The 19890-nt window shown below is 32.5% G+C and overlaps 1 protein-coding gene across 1 annotated transcript; it reads left to right on the top strand.

Annotated features, from left to right (window-relative positions):
• Nucleotides 1-2554: 2554 nt before the first annotated feature.
• LOC133330672 (alpha-1,6-mannosyl-glycoprotein 2-beta-N-acetylglucosaminyltransferase) lies at nucleotides 2555-19517 on the top strand. Its single transcript, XM_061539083.1, has 11 exons — nucleotides 2555-2561; nucleotides 2638-2769; nucleotides 2838-2966; nucleotides 3283-3491; nucleotides 5752-5904; nucleotides 5977-6065; nucleotides 6166-6311; nucleotides 7080-7240; nucleotides 7880-8251; nucleotides 18993-19207; nucleotides 19289-19517. Exons 1-11 carry the CDS (start codon nucleotides 2555-2557, stop codon nucleotides 19509-19511), a joined length of 1836 nt encoding a protein of 611 aa, XP_061395067.1. The 3' UTR covers nucleotides 19512-19517.
• The last annotated feature ends 373 nt before the right edge of the window (nucleotides 19518-19890 follow it).

Genomic DNA, 19890 nt, shown 5'->3' on the forward strand with positions numbered 1-19890 from the left:
AATGAATAGTATTGAATATTTAATTGGAATTCAAATGCATAGAATGCAAATGGGCTCTTTTAAGGGTGGTATTAAGGTTGATGAGTATAAAAAAACCAAACGAAATTAAAGGCGTCGATATTTTAACGATTTTTTTTACAATTGCCACAAAAAAATTCCTGTTTGGGATAGACCCTAAAAAGTATTTTTCAAAAAATCCATACCTTGTATAGACCCTGAAAAATGAATCTTTAAAAAATCCATACCTTGTATAGACCCTGAAAAATGAATCTTTAAAAAATCCATACCTTGTACAGACCCTGAAAAATGAATCTTTAAAAAATCCACACCTTATATAGACCCTGAAAATCTAATCTTTAATAAATCCACGCCTTGTGTAGGCCCTGAAAATCTAATCTTTTTTTTTATTATTTATTAATTATTTCAAATATATATTATTACAATATGTATGTTTTGCCTCAGCGTCTTCAAGACCTTATTGAGGCGAATTGGTTTATAATATAAATCAAAATACGTGTTTTATCACATGAAAAAAATATTGATAAAAAAATTAAATAACATAAAAAAAATAAATTACGTTAAAAAAAATTACGTTAGAAGCATTTCAATATTATTTAATAAAAATGACTTTATCTCTTTTTTAAAAAATGAAATTCTTGTTATATTTTTTATATTATATATTTATTTAATAAATCCACGCCTTGTATAGGCCCTGAAAATCTAATCTTTAAAAAATCCACGCCTTGTATAAACCCTGAAAAATGAATCTTTAAAAAATCCACGCCTTGTATAAACCCTGAAAAATGAATCTTTAAAAAATCCACGCCTTGTATAAACCCTGAAAAATGAATCTTTAAAAAATCCACGCCTTGTATAAACCCTGAAAAATGAATCTTTAAAAAATCCACGCCTTGTATAAACCCTGAAAAATGAATCTTTAAAAAATCCACGCCTTGTATAAACCCTGAAAAATGAATCTTTAAAAAATCCACGCCTTGTATAAACCCTGAAAAATGAATCTTTAAAAAATCCACGCCTTGTATAAACCCTGAAAAATGAATCTTTAAAAAATCCACGCCTTGTATAAACCCTGAAAAATGAATCTTTAAAAAATCCACGCCTTGTATAAACCCTGAAAAATGAATCTTTAAAAAATCCACGCCTTGTATAAACCCTGAAAAATGAATCTTTAAAAAATCCACGCCTTGTATAAACCCTGAAAAATGAATCTTTAAAAAATCCACGCCTTGTATAAACCCTGAAAAATGAATCTTTAAAAAATCCACGCCTTGTATAGACCTTGAAAAATGAATCTTTAAAAAATCCACGCCTTGTATAGACCTTGAAAAATGAATCTTTAAAAAATCCACGCCTTGGATAAACCCTGAAAAATGAATCTTTAAAAAATCCACGCCTTGTATAGACCCTGAAAAATGAATCTTTAAAAAATCCACGCCTTGTATAGACCCTGAAAAATGAATCTTTAAAAAATCCACGCCTTGTATAGACCCTGAAAAATTAATCTTTAAAAGATCCACGCCTTGATTAGGCCCTGAAAAATTAATCTTTAAAAAATCCACGCCCTGTATAGACCATGAAAAATGAATCTTTAAAAAATCCACGCCCTGTATAGACCCTAAAAAATTAAAATCGTATCAAATTACATGGTAGTTCAGTCAATTGCCTTTACTATCAATTACAGGGTGATAACCATAATTCACCACAAATGGGTCGTGTCTATGCTGCAAAAAGGATCTGCGCCTTTTAGCGGTGATTGTTTGAACTTTGACATAATTTAATACGATTTTAATCGACCTCTCATATATCCCCTACTCATTCTTTGTTTAAGGTTTAAAAACATATTTAATAAAAATAAAACCCTTGTGGAAACCTTGAAAAAATATCTTTAATGGAAAATAGTCTATAAAGGGCCCCATACACTATACATCATGCCTTACAGCATTTATCATAGTATGTGTTATTTTTTGAAAGTTTATTTATGTATGTGTGACATACACAATGCATGAAGAAAATCAAAATAGTTTTAATTTTGTAAATGAAAACCCTATCAATCTGGTGAATAATATTCATTTTGAAAGTTGTCTGTAAATAATTTTGTGTACAAAAATAATAGAATTGTGACGGAATAAAAAAACAACTGAATTTACGACTCAAAATGCAATTCTTAAGGGCCCCATACACTATAAATCATGCCGTCATGCCGATGAACCCCTTTGCGTATATGTGAGATTGACTAGTGTATGGCGAACTCTTCAATCACTATTTAAAAAAAATCGATTTTTGTCCCAAATATTGTATTTTCCGTCACATTATTGAATTTTTATGTCTCACCTTTGTTTAATTTATGAAATATCTTTGACATAACTTTTTGACTATCTTATCAAAAAAAAACTCAATACAAAAAATAAAATATTTCTTGTCCAATTTTTTTTTTTTGATATCTTTACAGATAAAATGATGCTAATGGAAATTTAGAGAGGTCCCCACCAAAAACAAAACTCCAAAGCCAACAGTCACACAAAAGACAGACACCATGAGAGGTTTGTTGCCAACAACAAATTCGCCTTAATATTTCAATATTTTTGTTATTATTGTAACATTTTTTTTAATTTCCAGGTCGTCGCATACCATTGGCTTTGCCCAATACGGGGACCTTACATCGCAAGCGCAACACTTATTATTTGCGTGGCATTATTGTGATAACCCTAGTTATATTTTTATTCCTGCAGTTGCATGCTTTTAATTTTCGTAAGTAGAAGCAAAAAAATTTAAATGTTCGAATCCAAATTGCATTTTCCCCCTTCTTCCGTTTGCAGCTGAATCTCATGATCCCCTGCTAACCGAACCAACAAATGACTCTGTGGATGCCATATTGTCGATGGTGCCATCGGTGTTGCACAAATTCTTACAACCCAAAACACGTAATCAAACTTTAGCAGCTAGTTGTAAGTATCTGAGGGAGGAGAAGAACATAAATGTTAGGATTAAAACCCACAGTCGAACTTCTTTATAATACCCAAGTAGGAATCCTCCCCCAATACACGCGCTTTTTAATAGAGGAATACATCATTTTCATACAAAAAAAAAACACATTTTCATACAAAAAAAGTAGGATATTTTGGTAGAAGAGGTCATAAAAGTTTATGCTATACTTTCTTTATTTTTATAATTTCGAAAAGTGTCCAGAAATAAATACGTACTTAATTTACTATATCATTCTAAAAGTTAATCCTATCCTCTATTTCCTTACCTTCTTTACAGTACACCAAAATGGTACACTAATAAATGGTCTGGGTGCTGGAGGTATGGGCGGTGCTGGTGGTAACCTCGTTAGTTTTGTCGATTTATATCATCCACCAAATATCAGTGAAATAAAACGACAAATTGCCAAATACAATGATATGCAGTTAGTTTTAAATGAATACACCTTTGGTCCGTTACAAAATGATTCTGTGATAATTGTAATACAAGTAAGTAATCAAAAAAAATCTTTCAAAAATATACGTATCAGAGAGACCATTAAAAAATATTCTATAAAAAATCACTACCTTATCTGATAGATTATTTATGAGAGATGGATTAAAATCGTATCAAATAACATTGTAGTTCAGAAAATTGCCATTACTGTTGATTACAGCGTAACAATTGCAAATTCACATCTGATGGTCCATGTCTACGCTACAAATATATGCAGCACCATCTAGTGAACTCTGCACTACAATTTAATATGTTTTGAATCAATCTCTCATAAATTCCCTACTCGCGCTTTGTTTAGTCATTAAAAAATATTATTGAAAAATGCAATCTTTGTCGACAACTTAAAAATCCAAGACATAAGGAATTCAAGGCTTTTATGAGCCATTTGAAACATTGAAAAAATTTCCTACTCACGCTGTTTTTCATCCTTAAAAGCAATCTTTCAAAATCTGAGCTTTTTAAACATATTGAACAAATATTTTTTCAATAATCTGCGCCTTTTTGAAATCCGAGACTTGTTTAGCCCTTGACAAATTATTTTTTAAAATCGTCCTTTAAAAATCCGAGACTTTTTGAGCCCTTGATAAATATTATTTCAATAATCTACGTCTTGTTGAACCCTTGAAAAATATTATTTCAATCTACGCCTTGTTGAGCCCTTGAAAAATATTATTTCAATAATCTAGGCCTTGTTGAGCCCATGAAAAGTACTCTTTAAATAATCTACGTCTTGTTGAGCCCTTGAAAAATATGATATCAATAAACTAGGCATTGTTGAGCCTTAAAAAATATGATTTCAATAATCTAGGCCTTGTTGAGCCCTTGAAAAGTATTCTTTAAATAATCTATGCCTTCTTGAGCCCTTAAAAATATGTATTCAATAATCTAGCCCTTGAAAAATATTCTTTAAATAATCTACGCCTTGTTGAGCCCTTATAAAATATGAATTCAATAATCTAGGCCTTGTTGAGCCCTTAAAAAAATATGAATTCAATAATCTAGGCCTTGTTGAGCCCTTGAAAAGTATTCTTTAAATAATCTAGGCCTTGTTGAGCCCTTGAAAAGTATTCTTTAAATAATCTAGGCCTTGTTGAGCCCTTGAAAAGTATTCTTTAAATAATTTACGCCTTATTGAGTCCTTAAAAAATATTCATTAAATAATCAACGCCTTCTTGAGCCCCTGAAAATATACTTTTTAGATAATCTACGCCTTCTTGTGCCCCTGAAAATATACTCTTTAAATAATCTTCGCCTTGTTGAGCCCCTGAAAATATACTTGAAAAGTATTCTTTAAATAATTTACGCCATGTTGAGCCCTTGAAAATATTCTTTAAATAATTTACGCCATGTTGAGCCCTTGAAAATATTCTTTAAATAATTTACGCCTTGTTGAGCCCTTGAAAATATTCTTTAAATAATTTACGCCTTGTTGAGTCCTTAAAAAATATTCATTAAATAATCTACGCCTTCTTGAGCCCCTGAAAATATACTCTTTAAATAATCTTCGCCTTGTTGAGCCCCTGAAAATATACTCTTTAAATAATCTTCGCCTTGTTGAGCCCCTGAAAATATACTCTTTAAATAATCTACGCCTTGTTGAGCCCCTGAAAATATACTCTTTAAATAATCTACGCCTTGTTGAGCCCCTGAAAATATACTCTTTAAATAATCTACGCCTTGTTGAGCCCCTGAAAATATACTCTTTAAATAATCTACGCCTTGTTGAGCCCCTGAAAATATACTCTTTAAATAATCTACGCCTTGTTGAGCCCCTGAAAATTGACTCTTTAAATAACCTACGCCTTGTTGAGCCCCTGAAAATTGACTCTTTAAATAATCTACGCCTTGTTGAGCCCCTGAAAATATACTCTGTAAATAATCTACGCCTTGTTGAGCCCCTGAAAATATACTCTTTAAATAATATACGCCTTGTAGAGCATTTGCGAGAGCTCGATTAAAAATCGTATTAAATTACATGGTACTTCAGAGAATTTGCTTTTCTAACGATAACAGGATGGTACCTACAACTCACCACTGATGGTTCATGTCTACCCTACTATCACTTACAGCACCATTTAGCGGCAATTATCTGAACTACGATGCAATTTAATGCGATTTTGATCGATTTCTCATAATAACCCTACCAAACCCTTTTTTATTTTAAAGAAAATGTTATTTATAGCTTTGATATTCCTCCGTTCTTATACACCATATATAATAATTGTTTCTTTCTCTCTCTCTGCTCTCTTTAAGGTACACACTCGTATTATATACCTACGCCATTTGATCGTGAGCCTGGCACAGGCTCGTGATATTTCTAGAGTTCTATTAATATTTTCACATGATTTTTATGATGAAGATATTAACGATTTAGTCCAGAGTATAGACTTTTGTAAAGTTATGCAAGTGAGTAAAAATATCAACCACCTACATACATACCGAAATTTTCAAAATCACATTTTCAACTTCTTCATGCAGATATTTTATCCATATTCAATACAAACACATCCAAATGAATTTCCTGGCGTTGATCCGGATGATTGTCCGCGTGATATTAAAAAAGATCAGTAAGTATGACATATTTTCATTAAATTGTTTTATTTTTCCCGAAGTTTCCCTGGAAATGATTCAATGTGTTTCAAATTTTTATTTTCTCTCTATCCACAGAGCAATCATTCGAAAATGCAACAATGCCTTGTATCCAGACTTATATGGCCATTATCGGGAGGCCAAATTTACCCAGACCAAACACCACTGGTGGTGGAAGGCGAATCGGGTATTCGATCAGCTGGAAGTCACAAAATATCATACAGGTGAGTTAAATTTCAAATTGGGGATTTATATTTATAATTGTATATATAATTTTTAAGGAGTGAATGCTTTACAACAATATTATTCAAAGTGAGTAGGAGATTTATGGGACAACGATCAAAATTGTATCAAATTCTGTTGTAATTCAGATAATTGCCGCTAAATGCCTCCCTGATCATGCTTGTAGCCTAGACACGAATGATCAATAATGAATTACAGCCTTGAAAAAATATTCCTTAAAAGATCTACGCCTGATGAGGCCTTGAAAAATATTCCTTAAAAGATCTACGCCTGATGAGGCCTTCAAAAAATATTCCTTAAAAGATCTACGCCTGATGAGGCCTTGAAAAAATATTCCTTTAAAGATCCACGCCTTGTATAAGTTCTGAAAAAAATATTCTTTAAAAGATCCACGCCTTGTATAGATTCAAAAAAAAATATTCTTTAACAAATGCACGCCTTGTATAGGCTCTGAAAAAATATTCTTTTAAAAATACACGCCTTGTATGGGCTCGATAGTAGGGAATTTATGACAGGTAATTACCTTTGCTATCGATTACAGGGTGATAACAGAAATTCACCACATATGGTTTATGGCAACGCTACAGACATGAGCAGCGCCTAGTTGTCAGAACTACTTTGATACGATTTTGATCGATCGCTCATAAAACACCTACTCTCGCTTTGTTCTTTAAAAATCAATTCTCTTGTGTTCTTTTGGTCCTTATAATTATATTTTGTTTTTAAAATGTATTTTGTTATATTTTTAGGACTGGTGCTATTCCTCGAAGAGGACCACTATGTGGCCGAGGATTTCCTGTATCTGCTGGAAATGATGCAGCGGCGTACAGCAGATCTGTGTCCCCAATGTAATATTTTATCGCTGGGTACATATTTGAAAACCTTTAACTACTACACATACAATAGCAAGGTAAGTGGGTATTACACACATAGACAAAATTATAATATGAAATGAAATTCCTAACAATTACACTACTAACACACTAAAATGAAATTAAAAAAAATGATTTCTAAAAAAATATATAAGAAAATAATTTTCTACTAACAAAAATAAAAACTAATTTTAACCAAAAAAAAAATACTTCCGATTTTAAATTTTTGTTTGCATTTTATGAAGTTTCTAATTTTTATTTTATTTCAAAGAAAAATCTATTGTGCAAAATCTAATGTTTGGGATGATATTATTTTTTTTATTTTATATATAAAATATGTTTTTTTTTATTTTCTGATTATATGTATATTTATTATATATATAAAAACATTGACCCTCACAATTTATAAAAAATGACTTTTCTCTATAAATATTTCCTAAACCATTTTGTAAAAACAAAAAATCTCATTTGATGTGATTTACGTGTCTGTTTATCTTTTTTTTATTTTATTCCTTAAATATAAAAATGAAAATAAAAAATCTGAATTAAAAAAAAATTCCACCGGTTATGCGTGTCTGCCTGTAAACGTGTGTGTAAAAAAAACGCGTGCCGTGTTCCCTCACCTGTTGTATTTTTCTCCTTTTCGTTTTTTTCAAATTTTGTTTTCGTCCTTTTAGTCCAAACAGAAATCATTTAGCAATGCTGCAGCAGCTTCCACTTCGCTGTTATCGTCTAACAATCTCTTAGGATATCATAGGAATAGAAAATCACTACAAATATCATCGCAAACAGCTTTAAAGACATCATCCAATAACAACAACTATAATAACAACAACAATCATAAATTCTATAATGAAAATAGTCAAAATCAATTGAAATCATATGTGGGTGATACACAACCCAATTCACAACAGCAACAACAACATGGCACCTCTTCTCTCATCACAACCTCAACGAGCACCACAACCAAAAGCACTACTCAAAATCAGGGTGCACAACAGACATGGAGCTACCATGTCCTGCCATCATTGTATTCTGTCTATCAGAAGGTATCTCCCCCTCACACTCTATCTCTTCTCTTTCTCTCTATTTGAATTCGAAAAACAGAACAACCAAAAAATTGTATTTAATTTTCCTAGATTTGTATGTGTAAAATATTGCTCTTTCTCTTTCTATCTTTCAATATTAGTTTGTTATCCTTTATCATCATCACATTATCCTAGTAAATTACATAAATACATGACACACAGCCAAATGCATAGTTATTTATACTATTTACACACTCAAATATTTACTTGCATATGTACATACACATATGGATAGTTCTTAATATATTTTAGCAATAACAACAGTAGAAAATCACAATAATGTCATTACTCATTTAATATAAACAATCTCTCAATTCCAAAAATCTATCAAAAATGTATTTTTAACAAAAATCGCACCTTCGCTTGAAATCAAGAAGGCGTAAGTAGGGGACTTATGAGAGATCGATGGAAATTGTATTAAATTACAAGGTAGTTCAGACAATTGCCTTCACTATCGACTACAGGGTGGTAACTGCCATTTACCGCTTATGATTCATGTCTACGCTACGAACATGAACAGGGACATCTATTTGCAATCCTATTAATTAAATTTAATGTAGTTTCGATCGATCTATCAAAAATCCGATTCTTTTGAAACAATATTCTTAAAAAATTCCACACAGTAAAGAATATTTGAAAAAATATTCCTAAAAAAAACATCGTTGAGCCATTAATAAAAATTGGCCTAGTTGACCTCTTGAAAAAAACACGCCCTTTTCAAGTCTTGAAAATTCTTCAGAAAGTCCACGCTTTATTGAGGTCTTGTAAATGATGGATCTCTCATAAATTATCTACTCACGCCATCTATATTCTAAAAAATTCTTCAGTAAATCCACGCCTTGTATAGATTCTATGAAAATATGGTTCATGTATAGCAACCCCATTAATTAAGATTAATAATATTTTGGTCGATCTCTCATAAATTCCCTATTCACGCCATGTTAGGCACATCAAAAACTTTTCTGCCTTAATAAGAAGGGTATATATGAGAGATCGCTTGAAGAATTCTTTACAAAAATCCAAGCCTTGATGAGTAGGGCATATATGAGAGATGAAGAATTCTTTACAAAAATCCAAGCCTTGATAAGTAGGGCAAAAAAACCCACGTCTTTATGAGTAGGGCATATATGAGAGATGAAGAATTCTTTACAAAAATCCAAGCCTTGATAAGTAGGGCAAAAAACCCACGCCTTTATGAGTAGGGCATATATGAGAGATCGTGTGAAAGAATTCTTTAAAAATCCACGCCTTGAATAGTAGAACATATATGCCAGATCGATTGAAAGACTTCTTTAAAAAAATCTACGCCTTGATGAGTAGGACATATATGAGTGATCGCTTGTAAAAATTCGTTAAAAAAATCATGCCGTAATATGTAGATCAATTGAAATAATTCTTTAAAAGAGCCAGTCCTTGATTAACTGGGCATATATGAGATATCGATTAAAAAAATTCTTTAAAAAATATGAGAATTCAATTAAAATAATCCTTTAAAAAATCCAAGCCTTGACAAGTAGGGCATATATGAGAGATAGATGATAGAATTCTTTAAAAAATCCAAGCTTTGATAAGTAGGGCATATATGAGAGATAGATTGATAGAATTCTTTAAATTGAAAGAATTCTTAAAACAACCCATGTCTTTATCAGTACGGGATATATGAGAAATCAATTGAAAGCATTTTTTAAACAACCCACGCCTTTATGAGTACGGCATATATGAGAGATCGATTGAAATCATTTTAAAATACATGGCATCGCATTGTATAGATTGTGGAAAAATATTCTTAAATAGATCATCGCCTTGTATAGATTGTGGAAAAATATTCTTAAATAGATCCTCGCCTTGTATAGATTGTGGAAAAATATTCTTAAATAGATCCTCGCCTTGTATAGATTGTGGAAAAATATTCTTTAATAAATCCACGCCTCAGTTAGATTTTAAAAATATTCTTTAATAAATCCACGCCTCAGTTGGCCCTTGAAAAATATTCTTTAATAAATCCACGCCTCAGTTGGCCCTGGAAAAATATTCTTTAATAAATCCACGCTAGGAAGTAATATTCGTCAATAAATCTCGGACTAACATCGATTATAGGGTGGTTACTACAATTTACCACTGGTGGTTTGTATCTACGCTACATAACATGAGCAGCGCCATTTAGCGGCAATTTTCTGAGCTATGAAGTAATTTTGTGTGACTTCGATCAATCTCCCATAAATCACCTACTCACGTTTCGGTTAGTCATTCAACAAATATTCTTAAAAAATTGTTTTTTGGCGAGTCGTTGGAAAAATTTTCGCCTTGATTGACCGACAACTCTCAACGAAAAAAGCTTTGTTCTCCTAATAAAACGGTTTACGATCCATAAAAATAAAATATATATTCCTTATAAAACTTTTTCCCTTAATACAGGTCCGAACAGTGCAAATGTATGGCGTACCCATTATATCGCTCTACTGCGAAGGTCTCGAACTTTTGTGTCTGGCACAAATTTCAAATATGCTTTTGAAAAAATTCACCTATAATGAGATACACAATCGTCGTGTTGCCTTGGGTATATCATGTGTCCAGTGTACACCAATTCAGCTAGAGATGCTACGTCGTGCCGGTGCAATGCCCATTACATCAAGACGTTGTGGTATGATCACCAGACGTGAAGCGGAACGCCTATGTAAAAGTTTCATAGGAGATAATAATCCACCATGATTACCTGATAATTTCACCTTTGCCGTCTATCATAATTGTTCTCGCGGCTGTAGGGGTCAATTTATACCGATCCGCTATAATTCGTCAAGGGCAAAGTGTATAAAATGTGAATATTGTAAAGATTTCTTTTCGCCAAATAAATTCATATTTCATTCACATGTAAGGGTGAATGCTGCAGGAGATCAGCACCTGGAACATGTTCAACCTGTGGCAACAAATTTGAATTGTTGGAGGCGACATCTTTTGTTAAGCGGAAATCCATCAGGAGAGTTGCAAAATATGTGGGAAGATGTCAAGGCTTTGTTTAACGGTGGCATTCGCAAACGTATGACTTGTGCGGAATTTACCGGAAATGGTAACAAACGAACAATGGCGAAAAATTGTGGCAGAGAGGTGGATCGGAAGAATCTATGCAGTTCCATGACTTCAAATTCATTAAATGCTATTCATGATCCAAATCTAATTCCTTCCCACCTTGGAGCCTTTTCAAACATTGCCGTATCTAGTTTGCCTCTATGGAAAGCTTCTTCAACCTCGACTATCATCGACACGAAACCTGGAGATATGTTTAATTATACCCCTCAGAATCGCATTACAGATGGCGCAAAGAAAATTGAATTTAATTCCTCTGGTATCCCAAACTACTCATCGAATAAATTATTTTGGAAAAATCCCGCACACCTTGCATTGGAAGCCAATGACACAAAAGAAAAATCTTTAGGAGAAAGAAAAATGGAGCCTACAGAAATTCCCACAAAGGATGAAGATTTTATTGATGTGGAGAGTTTCAATGATGATGGTGATGACAAGCCGCCAATATTTCCTGAAGGACCCAATGAGAGTAGCATACACTCCACACGCCTCATTGGGAATACAATGGCAGCCGATTCTAATAAGCCAACATTCCTTGAAATGACCTTTGAAGCCGATTGTAGGAGGTCGGCAGTGGATGCACCATATTCTGGATCTGCAAGCCGTGTCCTGAATATATCGACAGATAACAGTAACAGGAACGATAATTTCATTAATGTAGTGGATGAAACTAGTGATTAAAAATGTCCCGGAGCGACAATAATAAAATTAAAAAAATACTAATTTATTCCCACGAATCAAAATCGGAATTTTTTAGGGCTACTGATGCGTTGATTTCGTTAAAGAATATTTATTCAAGGGCTCAACAAGGTGATCTCTCATTAAATTACAAATCTCATTAAATTACATTTTAGATCAAACTATTGCCGCTAAATAGTGCTTCAGCTACCACACTGTGATCGGAAGAAACGGCAATTGTCTGAAATACATGTAATTTGATACAGTTTTAATCGAACAAGTCATGGATTTTTTAAAGATTTTTTTATGCCCTACTAATCAAGGCGTCGATTTTTTTAAATAATTCTTTCGATCGATCTCTCATATATGGCCTACTAAACAAGGCGTAAATTTTTTAAAGAATTATTTCAATCGATCTCTCATATACTCTACTCATGATGGCATGGATTTTTTAAAGAATTATTTCAATCGATCTCTCATATATGTCCTACTAAACAAGGCGTTGATATTTAAAGAATTATTTCAATCTATCTCTAATATATGCCCTACAAGGAGTTGATTTTTTACAGAATTCTTTTAATCGATTCCAGGCGTGGATTTTTTAAAGAATTATTTCAATCGATCTCTAATATATGCCCTACTCATCAAGACGTGGATTTTTTTAAAGAATTATTTCAATTGATCTCCAATATATGCCCTACTCATCAAGGCATGGATTTTTTGAAGAATTATTTCAATCGACCTCTAATATATGCCCTACTCATCAAGGCATGGATTTTTTGAAGAATTATTTCAATCGACCTCTAATATATGCCCTACTCAACAAGGCGTGGATTTTCTTTAAAGAATTCTTTCAATCAATCTCTCATATATGCCCTACTAATAAAGGCTTGGATTTGTTTAAAGAAATCTTTCAATCGATCTCTCATATATGCCCTATAAAATTCAATTAACAGAATAAGGATGTCTCTGTTGATTCAAGGCGTGGGTTTCTTGAAGAATATTTTTTTCAGGATATACATGGCGTGAGTAGGGAATTTATGAAAGGTCAATCGAAATGAAATAGCATTTACATGACCTCAACAAGGTGTGTAGTTTCTTAAGAATTTTCAAGAATATCTTCATTTTAAAGAATATTTTTTCAAGAGTTCAACGCGGCCTAAGTTTTGTTAGGAATAGTTTCTCAATGGCTCAGCGATGCCTGGTTATTTCAAAGACTCAATAAAAAAGTTTTTAAAAGTTTAACATGGCATGCGTAGGGATTTATGAGAGATCGATCAAAATAGCATTACACTTTGCCTATAGATGCCCTATTCATGTTCGTAGCATAGACATGAACCATCAGTTATGAGTTGCAGCTACCATCCTGTAATCTGTAGTAAGAAAGTGTGTATGAAATAAATCCCCTAATGGCGTTGTTTTTTAGGCTTGAAAGGGAGTGTTTTTAGAGGCTTTTAAGGGCTCATTAAGATGTGAAGCTGTTAATGAATATTTTTGGGGGTCTATCTAAGGTGTGGATTTTTTAAAGAATTTTTTAAAGATTCGAACATTTTTTAAAGAATATTTTTCAGGCTCTATTTAAGTAATGGATTTTTTAAAGAATACTTTTCAGAGGCTCAAGGCATGGGTATATATATATATATATGATGATTTGATATAGTCTGACCCTCATATATCCACACCAATAGCTGACTAATGGTCAGAAATGACATTTGCATGAATTTTTCTCATCAATCGTTGTTTTTTAGGCTTGAAAGGGAGTGTTTTTAGAGGCTCAGGGGCTTTTAAGGGCTCATTAAGGCGTGAAGCTGTTAAAGAATATATTTTGGGGGTCTATCTAAGGTGTGGATTTTTTAAAGAATTTTTTTAAGATTTGAACATTTTTTAAATAATATTTTTCAGCCTCTATTTAAGTAATGGATTTTTTAAAGAATATTTTTTCAGGGGCTTAACAAGGCTTGGTTTTTTCTAAATATATTTCATTGATAATTTGATATAGTCTGACCCTCAAATACCCACACCTGTAGCTGACTAATGGTCAGAAATGACATTTGCATGAATTTTTCTCATCAATCACCAATCATGTATACAACCAAATAAATATATTCCAACAACAACAGTAGTTGTAGTACTAATTGTAATTTGCCAGTCACAGATATTCATTCATTCCGCAATCCATTCACTCCATCATCTAGCCATTCAATTCTTTCATTCATTCATCATATGGACAATATTCAATTTATTTTCGAAACTATTTGCTATACATTTTGTAGAATTGTTTTATTTTATCTATAAATCGCGTATAATTGTTGATGTTTTTCGTTGCGGTTTGCGTACGTGAATGTGAAGTCGTTGCCTAGATTAAATTAAATATGATTGCATTCAAATTCGAATTATGGTTTGATTGCATACAGCCTGATTGCTAATTGTGATAAATGAGAGTTGTACTACTCACCCCCTTACTCTCTTTTATGTATCATATTCTGAGAGATTTTTAAAAAAAATTAGCATGATGTACTGTATTGTATTGAATTTATATTTGATAAATGTATTTGAGAATGTTTGTATGTATATTTTTGATATGAAATATTTTTCTCAATATTTTCTCCCCTACCCCTCCAACATTTGCATCGAATAATCTCTTTGACACACACACACTTTCTTGAAAAATGAAACACAGATTACTCATCGTACATCGAAACGTGCCAAAACGCCACTATTTAATACGGAAAAATTTCGTGAGGTATTTATATAAAAAAAGTGACGTTCGATGTCGTAGACCAGTTTCGCCACCTGCTCCCACCACCCAAAAAATAATGCACCAATCCGCCTCAGATAAAGAAAAATAAGAAATAATTTCAAATGAAATGTATTTAATTGCAATGATTAGTTGACGAAAACATTTAGCCTAAAAGGTCAAGTTTAACAAATTAGTTTAGCTTATTTGATAGATGTTAAACTATTAGTTAAATACAAGAAAAAAAAACAAATTTATATATACAAATGACAATTAATTATAGGCTATTAAATTAATTATAGAAAAATTAATATGAGTCATGAAATAAAATTAAATTATGCGCTAAGTCGATAGGAGATTGCAGAAGTTCAGGTAAAATAATTAAAAATTTGGTTTCCGTATGCAATATATTTCACGTGTACACAAAACGTGAGTAGGACATTTATGACAAATCGATTAACATCATATCAAATTACATCAGACAATTGTGACTAAATGACGCTGTATATGTTTGTAGCATAGACACGAATCATCAGTGGTAAATTGTCACCCTGTAATCATTATTAGAGAAAATGGTCTGAACTACCATGTAATTTACAATGTTTTTTTCCATTCAAACTCTCATAATACCCCAGGACTGGGATTTATTAAAGAATATTTTTTCAGTCACTATACAAGGTGTGGATTTTTTAAAGAATAGATTTTCAGGCGTGGATTTTCTAAAGAATAGATTTTCAGGCGTGGATTTTCTAAAGAATATTTGTTTCAGGGCCTACACAAGGCGTGGATTTATTAATGAATATTTTTCAAGGGCCAACTGAGGCGTGGATTTATTAAAGAATATTTTTCAAGGGCCAACTGAGGCGTGGATTTATTAAGGAATATTTTTTCAGGGTCTATACAAGGCGTGGATTTATTAAAGAATATTTTTCAGGGCCTACATAAGGCGTGGATTTATTAAAGAATATTTTTTCAGGGTCTACACAAGGCGTGGATGGATTAAAGAATATTTTTTTCAGGGTCTATACAAGGCGTGGATTTATTAAAGAATATTTTTTCAGGGCCTACATAAGGCGTGGATTTATTAAAGAATATTTTTTCAGGGCTCACACAAGGCGTGGATTTATTAAAGAATATTTTTTCAGGGTCTACACAAGGCGTGGATGGATTAAAGAATATTTTTTCAGGGCCTACATAAGGCGTGGATTTATTAAAGAATATTTTTTCAGGGCTCACACAAGGCATGGATGGATTAAAGAATATTTTTTTCAGGGCTCACACAAGGCGTGGATGGATTAAAGAATATTTTTTTCAGGGCTCACACAAGGCGTGGATTTATTCACACAAAGATTAAAGAATATTTTTTTCAGGGCATACACAAGGCGTGGATGGATTAAAGAATATTTTTTTCAGGGCTCACACAAGGCGTGGATGGATTAAAGAATATTTTTTTCAGGGCATACACAAGGCGTGGATTAAAGATTATTTGTTCAGGGCATACACAAGGCGTGGATTAAAGAATATTTTTTCAGGGCCTACACAAGGCGTGGATTAAAGAATATTTTTTCAGGGCCTACACAAGGCGTGGATTAAAGAATATTTTTTCAGGGCCTACACAAGGCGTGGATTAAAGAATATTTTTAGGGTCTACAAAAGGCGTGGGTTAAAGAATATTTTTAGCAGGGCCTACACAAGGCGTGGATGGATTAAAGAATATTTTTTTCAGGGTCTATACAAGGCGTGGATTTATTAAAGAATATTTTTTCAGGGCCTACATAAGGCGTGGATTTATTAAAGAATATTTTTTCAGGGCTCACACAAGGCGTGGATTTATTAAAGAATATTTTTTCAGGGCCTACACAAGGCGTGGATTTATTAAAGAATATTTTTTCAGGGCCTACACAAGGCGTGGATTTATTAAAGAATATTTTTTCAGGGCCTACACAAGGCGTGGATTTATTAAAGAATATTTTTTCAGGGCCTACACAAGGCGTGGATTTATTAAAGAATATTTTTTCAGGGCTCACACAAGGCGTGGATGGATTAAAGAATATTTTTTTCAGGGCTCACACAAGGCGTGGATGGATTAAAGAATATTTTTTTCAGGGCTCACACAAGGCGTGGATGGATTAAAGAATATTTTTTTCAGGGCTCACACAAGGCGTGGATGGATTAAAGAATATTTTTCAGGGCTCACACAAGGCGTGGATTTTTAAAGAATATTTTTTTCAGGGCTCACACAAGGCGTGGATTTAAAGATATATTTTTTTCAGGGCTCACACCTGAAAAAATATTTTTTTAGGGCTCAAAAATGGCTTTTATATAGATCACATGAAAAATTATTATTTAAAAAATCCAATCTTTTAATAGATCTTGAATAACATTCTTAAAAGAATCCACGCTTGAAAAATGTTCTTAAAAAAATTACCGCATTGTGTAGGCCCTGAAAAAATTCTTTATAAAAACTTCACACCTTATACAGAACCTAAAAATTTCCTTAAAGAAACCAACGCCATTTATGGACCCTGCAAAAAATATTCGCTAAAAAGTATTTTTGGTTTTATTCTTTTAATGTTTCTTTAAAAAATCGACGTCTAATCGTTCTTTAAATACATCTATATAGACCTCCTTAAGATCGTTTCATTGTCCCCTATAAAGTGGTCTTTAAAAATCACCTTAATATTGGGTTTATAGAACTCCTGAATGTCGTGTTTATAAAACATTTTAAAGTCGCCTTTAGAGAATTCCTTAAAATTGTCTTTATAGGCCATCTTAATGTCGTTTTTATAGACCCCTCTAAGGTCGTCTTTATAGACCTCCTTAAAGTCGTCTTTAGAAACCTCCTTAAAAGCATTTATTTGTCCTCCGGAATATGATTTGATTTTCCAATATTTTCTTATTATCCGGAAGATTTTTTGCATAGACACCCTCAGAACTCCTTAATCCTAAAGAACATCTTTAAGAATTTCCTTATGGTCGTATTTTTAAAATTCCTTAAGATCGTCCTTATAGACCTTCTTAAGGACATTTCTAAAAATTCCTTAAGGTCGTTTTTATAGCCCTAGTTTAAATCGCCTTTATATATCTCCTTAAAATGATATTATAGACATCCCTAAGGTTGAATTTTTACACCTCCCTAATATGGTATAATGACCTCTCTAAAGTCGTCTTTATAGTCCTCATTAAGATCGTTTTTATAGACCTCCTTAATGATATTTTTATAGGCCTCCACAAGGTCTTTATAGCCCAAGTTTAGATCATTTTATAGATCTCCTTAAGAAGGTATCTTTCTGCACCTCCTTTAGACGGTATTATGACCTGTCTGAAGTCATGTTTATAGTCGTCATTAACCCGAATAGTTGCGTAATTATTTTATTCGACTTTTGGGATGAAATTTTCAGCGTCTCTAGATTGTGGGTCACTGAATCCAAAAATTTGATTTGCAACTTTTTTCTTATCAGGATAATCGACAGAATCAATTGCAACTCACAAATGACATTGATGTCAGGGGTATGTTTATCAGTAGTTCACACCAGATGATTTATTGATCGCCTTATGAGTATGACCATAGGGTCACGCTAGCACAACTCGGGTTAAGGCTGTTTTTACAGACCTCTTTTTATAAAGATCTTTAATGTCGTATCTATAGATTATCGAATGAGCTTTTATAGCCCTCCTCAAGGTCATCTTTATGTAACACCTTAAGGTCATATTTTAAACCTCCTTAGGATTGTCTAACCTATTGAAATTCTTCTTTAGAGACCTCCTTACGGTAGCCCCATCTTTTGTAACATCACCAAAAACTATACCTCAACATTTTTAAAAACGAAAAACAAAACCCTTTTCCTCTACCAACAAAAATACAATAATTATTTAACATGCATGGTATTTACATACAAATATTATTTAATATAGTCTTTTAACAAATATATATATATATTTTTTTAATATAGTTTGCTAATATTCGTTTTGTTTTCTATTTAGATTTTGGTTTGACTAACTATATTTTTAAACTTCCCTAAGGTTTTTTCTATTACTAATACTACTACAATTACTTACATATATTAATTAAAAACAATATATTAAAGTAAAAATAATTATTGCTAGCATACACAGTTGAAATACACACAATTATTTATATATTACTCTAACATAAATACTATAATTTAATTTTTAATACATATATTTCTTTTAAACTACAAAAAGGTTGAGGTCATGCCCTGGATCAGCAGTAAACACAATATGGGCTTTGCCTTTAATCGCACTACCTGGACGAGCATACGAAAGTGTGCAAAACATTTTTGTTCGTATGACGATTACAACTGGGATTGGTCGCTGCAACATGTCTCCCAGCAATGTTTGCAACGGAAGCTGCATGCAATGATTGTCAAGGGTCCAAGGGTGTTTCACATTGGTGAATGGTAAGCTGTAATAAAATAAAAATAAATAATTACAAAAAATTGTTATTAATATGTGTATTATTTTCCCTTTTTCCCACCCAGCGGCGTCCATCACAAAAAGAAAAACTGTGAATCGAATCAAGTCATCTCGAAGGTACAACAGGTGTTGCGCATTGCCCGCAAATCGGGCCAGATTTTCCCCAAATCTCTAACGCTGACGGTGGCAAGTCTGATAAAGAAGACGAAATTGCGCAAAGGCAATGGCGGTTGGGGTGATCGCCGTGATCATGATCTGTGCATGAATATGACATTACCAATTAGATGAATTGAAATGCTGAAGAAAAACAAAAAAACATTAAAAAAATACTAATTAATTTAAATCACTAAATCTCTTTTTTCTACAATGACAAAATAACAACAACAACTACGATATGAAAATATTTCTCAAAATCTTCTAAGTGATAATGCTCTCTCTTTTTTTTCAAAAAAAAAATGATAACAAGTAGAACAACAACTAAAATTAATCAAGAAACTGTAGAATGTGAAAAAAAACGTAAACATAATATTTAGGTCCAAATGGAGAGATTTTATAAAAACAACCCTAATGTCATCTTAACAGAGGCGTCCATTATATTGTCCTTCCAATCTTCATAAGCTGTTTTATAGACCTTCTTAAAATCGACTTTATAGATCTCATGGAGGTT

Source organism: Musca vetustissima, unplaced genomic scaffold (assembly GCF_032173495.1).
Source record: "Musca vetustissima isolate MV318-11 ecotype Yass unplaced genomic scaffold, APGP_CSIRO_Mvet_v1 utg151401, whole genome shotgun sequence".
NCBI lineage: Eukaryota > Metazoa > Arthropoda > Insecta > Diptera > Muscidae > Musca > Musca vetustissima.